General features: G+C 37.5%; 2 protein-coding genes across 2 annotated transcripts; one reads left to right on the plus strand and one right to left on the minus strand.

Moving 5' to 3' along the window:
• LOC105164129 (heat stress transcription factor B-2b) lies at positions 356-3,445 on the plus strand. The gene is made up of 3 exons (XM_011082707.2): positions 356-934; positions 1,428-1,744; positions 1,893-3,445. The coding sequence occupies exons 2-3, from the start codon at positions 1,487-1,489 to the stop codon at positions 2,568-2,570; spliced, it is 936 nt and encodes a 311-aa protein (XP_011081009.1). The 5' UTR covers positions 356-934; positions 1,428-1,486; the 3' UTR covers positions 2,571-3,445.
• On the minus strand, positions 5,153-7,361 carry LOC105164130 (F-box/kelch-repeat protein At3g06240-like). The gene is made up of 2 exons (XM_011082708.2): positions 6,082-7,361; positions 5,153-5,472 (listed from the first exon to the last, which is right to left on the minus strand). The coding sequence occupies exons 1-2, from the start codon at positions 7,293-7,295 to the stop codon at positions 5,451-5,453; spliced, it is 1,236 nt and encodes a 411-aa protein (XP_011081010.1). The 5' UTR covers positions 7,296-7,361; the 3' UTR covers positions 5,153-5,450.

Below are 8,184 nucleotides of genomic sequence, written 5' to 3' on the forward strand. Positions count from 1 at the left end.
AATACATATATCTATATTTTTAATTGTCACACCTATATACCTATATTTGAAAATAACTAATCCAAACATATTTTCAATTTTCACATAAAAATTCATAAAATATTTTTACACAAATACAATTATTTAAAACTGAAAATGAAAAATGAAAACACAACCCTAAGTGTTGTGCCACACAATTACAAAACCAATTGAAGATTCATGACATGTATATGTAAAACGAATTCAAAAAATTACAAATAAAATCACAACAAAAATTCAATCAACCAATAAATTATGGTTTTGGGACCCACTTTCATCTTTTCTAGTAGTCTAGTCCCGTACATCAACATCCTTATCCAACCCCCATATTAGACTCCCGTAGTCCTTCGGACACCTCAAACAAGGAGAGAACATAATCGCCTCGCCGCTCCCTCTCTTCCTCTCAATTCGTCTGGCGCTTAATGAAATTGTACCCTCGCATCTGTTTTCCCAGTCAACCCTTCCTAGTCCGCGCGTACAAAACTTCTACAGCACAAGTTGTACATCACCCACGCCAAACATGCTACACCGAATAACTTCTGTAGAAAGAAAAGCTAGAGAAACTCTGGGGAAAAAGATCTTCTGGCGCCTTCTCATACGCCCCCCGATACTTTACGTGGGGCCACCCGACCCGTTTTCCCTTCTCGAATTCTCCCTCTCTATGATTATTCATCCCGTTTGCCCTTTTTCCTAATATTTCTGAAGAAGTTTCTGGAAACGACAACATCACCGCCACCGTAACCGCCACAACCTCCACCTCCGACTCCACCACTGCGACCGCGCTTTTTACATTTCGTCGCCGCTGTTTATGCTTCTTCAACTGTTAGTTTCCGTCGACTGCTCTGGGAAAGGTGTAGTTAAGATCTCAGAGTTTGAAGCAGAAGCGTCGAAGCTTTTTTGTTGTCTTTTTCCGGAGGTAATGACGAGAAAATTTTATTTGCAGATTTGCTCTCTTATGATTGTCATTCTAGTTGTTGCATACACCGGTAATTCATTGAGTATCATTGGACCGATTGTGTTCAGTGGTTCGGTGACGTCCGATTGAAAACTGCATACGCATTTCGAATTAAATTCAAGCTTTTTAACTTTTTCTTTTTCCTGTTAAGTTCTTGTTTGATCTCACACAATTTAATTTAAGCTTATTTTTATTTGATTTAAGTAATTATAGTATTTTTATGAGTGCATTCGTTGTCCGTTTGTTTATGTTTGTAATTTTCTATTTTTGTTAGGTATACAGTGAATAGGTAATTAAACTCATAAGATACACATTTAATATATTTATTTTTTAATAAATTAAAAAAATCAGGTGGAATTAAATAAGCTAGTGTTATTAGATAGCCACAATATGGTTATTTCTAGTATTTTGATAACCAGCTTGTTCAAGTTAGTCAAGATTTGGAGATTTTCAGTTCGTTTTAGGTTTCAAAGAAGCGGCCATATATTTTGATATTTTGTGTCTGTGTGCGACATGAGCGGCGAAGGCACAACTGGCAGCGGCGGGGGGAGTAGTGCCTGCGGCGGAGAGTCACAGAGGTCAGTTCCGACGCCGTTTCTGACAAAGACTTATCAGCTAGTGGATGATCCCAGCATCGATGATTTCATCTCGTGGAATGAAGATGGGACGACTTTCATTGTTTGGCGGCCAGCGGAGTTTGCCAGAGATTTGCTGCCTAAATATTTTAAACACAATAATTTCTCCAGTTTTGTTCGTCAACTCAACACCTACGTACGTAAGCTGTTCCCCCTCCTTTAAATCTTTTGCATTTGTTCTTGATAACTTTTTATCATTTCTGGACGGGTAATATTAGGTTAATTATGGTGGAATTGACATTTTGAAAGTTATGAGAAAATTTTTCCGCAATTGGATTTTGCAGGGATTTCGAAAAGTAGTTCCCGATAGGTGGGAGTTTGCAAACGATTGTTTTAGAAGAGGCGAGAAGTCGTTACTCAGAGACATCCAACGCCGAAAAATTTCGGCCGGCGCCGCTGCCGCGGCAACTACAGCTATAGAATGCAATGAGCATTCGATAACGGTAGCAGTGGCGCCGGGTACGGGTATTAAAATATCTCCCGCAAATTCTGGCGACAAACAAGTTCTCTCATCCAACTCGTCCCCCGCGGCAACGGCAGCCACTCCCACTCCCCCAGTGCTGCGAGCCGCAGAAATATTAGAGGAAAACGAGAGGCTAAGGAGAGAGAATTGGCAGCTGAGGCAGGAGCTGAATCAGTTAAGGAGCTTGTGCGGCAATATATACAATCTGATGTCGATTTACGCGACAAATCAATGCGAAGCGGCGCTGCCGGAGGCGAGAGCGTTGGAATTGATGCCGGAAACGCCGTCCAAGGCGGAGGAGGCAGGCGCCAAGGCGGAGGAGGAGGAGGAAATGTGTCCCAGGATATTTGGAGTTTCCATCAGGGGTAGTAAGAGATTGAAGAGGACTGAAAACGGAAAGGACGACGCGATGCGGGCGCGTGGAACGGATGTTAAATTAGAGCCGTCGGATGCTAAGAGTAGTAAGAATCATGAGGAACCTCCTAGGCTTGATAAATAATGAAGAATGAGAAAAGAGATGAATTATGTGCAATTGACTTGGTGGGGGGACCGGTGCCGATGGTGTGACTGACAATGGAGAATGTAACACGTGTGTGCGTGCGCGCGCTGACTAGGTTATGTTACGGATATATAATATAATTGGAATAGGAGTGGGAATTGGAATGTGGGAGGCGGGCGCAGCTTCTGGTGGTTTCTGGGTAGATTGCGAAAAATGGGCCACGGTGTTGAGTGCTGCTGATCTGTTGGGCCAATGGACGGAGACCAATATGGTTGATGGGCTTTATGCTTCGAAATCTGGTTTCTGCCGCCGTCACTGGCGTCATTCAAAAACTCCCGAAAATTAGTAGTGGGCCCCAAGGGACGAAGTTTTTTTTCCGTCGTGATGGTGTTGGTGGGGTCGCCGTCCCACGGGTTTTTATACGGCCTGGGATTGGACTTGAGGGGTGTCGTCTCACTCTTCTATAAAGAAGGTATGTTATGTGGGATGAACAATCTGAAATTGAAGATCATGTTTGGATTTATTTATATATACACATGTGGATTGGGATGTAAGAATTTTGTATGGGGCGAAGTAGTCAGCAATTTCTGAGTTGTAGATAAAAGACGGGAATCAACTGATAGATAGAAAGCTGTCGTTTGAATGTGCAGCGTCGGCCCAGAAAATGGAGTTCTTGTGCTTGATCTCTAATGGCGGCCAATACCGCTGATATGTGGTTTTCCTCCTCCTTTGCCACCATCGTAGAAAGACAGTTGAAGTTTGATACAGTAGTTCTATTACACACTTTTGATTCTGAATGTAACAGGTACCTTGTGTTGTTGCTTAGGAGGTGGAAGCATAAGTAACTAGTTGTCACAATTCCCATTACTAACGCCATGTTTACTCGCACTGATCTGGCTGTAGACTTTCAAAACATTGTCCATGGATGAGGAGGTACCACTTGCTATTTTTGAGATGTATCCTTTCAAGGCGAATCTAATTATGTTCAAATAATCATGATCTTTTTCGTTAGGGATAATTATGCACTCTTCTTTTGAAGTTTGGTGAAGTTACACGTTGACTCTATGTGATTTGGAAAATTACATATAGTATTCATTAGATTTGTTTTCGTCTAAAAAATAAGTTTCTGTATTAGTTAAAATTTATTGAATTTGCTGATACTAACAAAAAAAAAAAAAAAAATATTATGAAATCTTCTTCTCAAATGAATGTAAACTGGAGTTTATCAAGAGATCAAACACTTCATCTCACAAGGAACAATCATTCCATGAAGAGGGATTACTATCAGGGATGATTACAATCTGTTAAAAGTTCCCACAACTGAAACTGAGATATTATTATACACTCTGAAGAGTGAGTCTTGGAGAAAACTTGATGCTTTTTCCTCAACATTTCAACCCCCCTTGATGTCTGGGTAATTAAGGCTCGTTAACGGACCACTTCATTTATTAAATGAAATAAAATAAGATTAAATTTGAATTTATATTAATAAAATGAATTACAAAAACAATTATTTATTGAAGATATAAGTATAAATAAAGATACTTTAGTCAATCCATGTAGGCTCATTACTTCAATTGAGATAATGAAAAAATCATTTCACCTTTTTAGTTGGAACTTTAGGCGGTTCTCGAAAAAAGATAGCGAAAAAAATTATGCCTAGAGTCGAGACTAAAAGGAATGTATAAACCAATGCTTCCATAGATTCGATCGTGGTTTACAATTATAGCTTCCCTACCTGTTTGTTTTTTCTCTTTTTTGATTTTCTTTTTGGGAATAGAGCAAGAGTCAAAAAAGCTATCAAAAGTAAATTTTTAAAGATATAGAGCCTTAATATATTGTATTAGATTAATAACGGATTTTGAGTTGAAGAAACTTAATAAATTTTTATTTTATCTTAACAAGAGCTTAGTCATAAATTATATGATGGAGTTTATTTTGTACTTCAGTAACACTACATATGTTCCCAATTATATATATGTCTAGCATATATAATTTATATGTAGAAAAAAAATACAAACAACTCTTGTGATGTTATAAATGAGCAAATTATCTTCTATGGAAAAAAAAAAAAGCAAAATACCTTACCATATTTGTTTAAAAAAGTTATTTATCTCTTTAGACAAAGAGATAAATTGTTCTATTTTAAAAAACAGAGAAAGATAAATTATTATTATTTTTTCTATATGAAAGTAATTTGCTCATTTTTAATATCATCAATGGTAAATTACATTAAATCCTATATATTGCAAATAAATTAAAAACTTCATAATTCTAGAAATATATTTATATACAGTTCAATGAATTTACCAATCCTCATTAGAAAACAAAGTCTAAGTTCAATATATGATATTAATATATTTTTTTATTAAAATAAAATTAAAATTTAAGATATAATAACAAGAAGGATAATTTTATCTAATAAAAAATTTGGAAAAACATCAGAGAAAGTACAGAAAATAGATAGAGTAGATAAAGATTTATAGCATAAAATTTCATGTAATTAATGGATGTAAGTTTGTAATTTCACGTTTTACCAGCAAATTAAATTTCTATGGATGCAAGCAAACATATTGTTTGAATTTATTTTTCTCTATATTGCATCATCACATGAAACAAATTCATATTCAAAGAATATTTCAATCACAATCCTTATTCAATCAATTTACTTACGTCCATCGTCTAAGCAAACGAGCCCTAACTCGTCTCAATCTACAACGAACACTTCACAGTTGACACAGTTCAGCATACTACATACTACAATCACAAAGATCAAACTTCATATATAAAAGATAGAAATAAGACCGAATACTTTGCCTTAAAGGTGAGTGATTCTTGCAGCCGAAGACCTTCAACCAACATGTGGTTTTCCTCCTCTTCTTATGGCTCCCGCTCGTCAGCTCTACATCAAACAGCACAGACTCAGACAAAAAATATAGAATTTGAAATGCGTCTCTTTTGGTATTGAATGCCATAGACAGAGTGATCTTCAATTTGGTGCCGTTTTAAGTGCAACAATAACCCTTGTTAGATGCCTCAGGCTTGAAACTGAGAGACTCTTGTTTCATATTTTCTATGTACATTGTGACAATATTGGACATCTTAGTGCTCTGAAACATAGTTAACAGGTTGACGAGAGATGACTAGTCATACGTAGAACCCGACCTTTTAAATTTTGGCTGCTCAAAATTATAAAGTACACTTGTTTCACAACTCAGACAAGAACGAGGGAGGGATGAGACGTATTTGATATTTTCCATATATGACAGCTACCTAGCATACAGAATTGTTTGAGTTTTACATAAACATCTTAATTTCAATTATGATGAGTGATTCTTACCACAGTACAGAAAGTCATAGTCACAGCACTAAACATGAGTTTTCTTTCTTATTTGTCTGTCCTCCACAAACTTCTTTAATATGTTGGATAACTGATAAGATGTACATAAAAATTTAAAGCTAAAGTTCGATCCAATTTAAGGAAATATACTTTACTAAGGCACGCTCATACCTTGGCCGTGCATACAGCATGATCACCTTATCAACAGACAGAGTGTCCTTGAGGGAAACAAAACTAGGAGTAAAACCAATAGCCCTCGGATTCCTGTGCAGCCAATCAAACCCGACGTATCTCAAACTCTTGTTTCTAGGATTATAGCAAACCAGATCATAGTTAATCCATTGCATTAGTATCTCCCCACTTCTGAGAACTTGCAGCGGCCTGAACCAGCCGTAAAGGGGCACACCTGAGGGCCTCACTGCATGAACAATGAATTCTTTGCTCCAAGACTCTTGATTGCCACGTTTTTTCATGACCCATATGTCCACATGCGGAGCATTATGAACATTATAACTCAAACAAAGACAACCTCCAAGAACTCCAATGCTCATAAACTCTATTTTACTCAGCTGCTCCTCCCCATATTCGGACGGCAATGCAATTTCCCCAAACAATTCCCTCTCAAAATCAAAGAAAACTATGTCTTTCCATGTCTGGTCAAGCCAATAGAGAACTCCATCTACGGTGGCGGAGCAATCATCCCACGAGATATCACGGCCGACGGGCGTGTTTTCGACGTTTCTCCACCAATTAGACCCAACCACAAGCACCTGAGCTCCCATGTCTAAAGGACCATCATTTATACGGCTATAAAGCCTCAGCACCTTGTATTGATTACTACCCGAGCTATACCCTAACCACATACTCTTAGTCCCAAAAAGTAACCTAGTCTCCCGATCAACACTAGGCATCATGAAGTACTCATTCGTGACAGGATTACACACAAAAGAGCGCTCATCCTGTGCGTGCCTTCTTACAAAGTAAAGCAACCCTTTACACGAATTCACAAGAACAAACTTATTTTGATACCGATAATTAGTGCGATAAGGAACAAAATTCATCCCCAAACTGGGTGCCTCAAATATGGGTTTCAATCGGAAATTCTGGATGAACCCAGGAGCGATATCGAGTTCCGGGTCCGCCCAGCTGATCAGTTTGGAGGGAGTGAAGTCGTCGCCGAATTGGAATGCAAGAATTTGGGTAGCATTTGCAGAGTGCAAAGTGATAAAGTGACGATCGATGGAAGTCAAATTGAGGAATGTTTTACAAACGCACCTGCTGAGGAAGAGGGTCTTCAGAGGAAGCCTTACGAGGATTTCCATGAGGATGTTGGGGGGTAGATCAGTGAGGGATTCCACCATTTTTGCTGATTTTCTTGCAGACATTGTCGAATGAAGTTGAGAGAATTTATAGGTTGGATGCTGCCTTGTAATGGCGAAGCAACGACAGTACCTTACTTGTGCGGTTAATTTCAACGGTCATAGGTCAAGAAATTCTTGTCGTGTAGCGGTTATACTGAATAAAGGTTAGGACGGTGTTTGGCTGAGGTTTTCTAAAATTTCTTATAAGCTTTTACATTTATTTTAAGAACTTATAAAATAATAGGGTGTTTGACATAATAAGATCTTTAACTGGTAAAAAATGTCTAATTTTGATAAATATGTATTTTTATTCATTTTTTTTTAGTATCAGCGAATTCAATAAATTTTGAGTAGCGAATGAATCTATTTATTTGACATAAACAAATGTTAAAATACTAACTTATGATTTTTCAAATCATATAGAATTTACACATAATTATATCAAACATTAGGGAATGATAATGTAATTATCCATTTCAATATAACATTTGTAGTTTTTTAGTGAATTAGTTATGATAATACATTTTTTAGCGGTCATGAGCTATGGAATTTTGTAGGGTTTGAATTGAAGTCGATACGGAACTCTGATTCTATAAAATTGAGACGAGTTGAATTTTGAATTTCAATATACTTGACTTCACACATGTCCATATTTCATATGGTGGCGGCCTAGGAAGAGGGTGGGGGCGACGGGGACAAGGAGGAAGAAAATATAGGGTTGGGGGCCAATCATTTTACCCTTTATCAAATTAGGCTTCTAAAGCAAATTATTTACCCACTTCTTGAGATAGGTTGATTTATGCACCCACATGAATAGGATGGGGCCTTCACCTTAGACCCCAGCACCTATGCTTCAATATAAATAAAGAATATATTGTACAAATTTTTCTTATTCAGATCAATCAATCAAAGT

Source organism: Sesamum indicum, linkage group LG6 (assembly GCF_000512975.1).
Source record: "Sesamum indicum cultivar Zhongzhi No. 13 linkage group LG6, S_indicum_v1.0, whole genome shotgun sequence".
NCBI lineage: Eukaryota > Viridiplantae > Streptophyta > Magnoliopsida > Lamiales > Pedaliaceae > Sesamum > Sesamum indicum.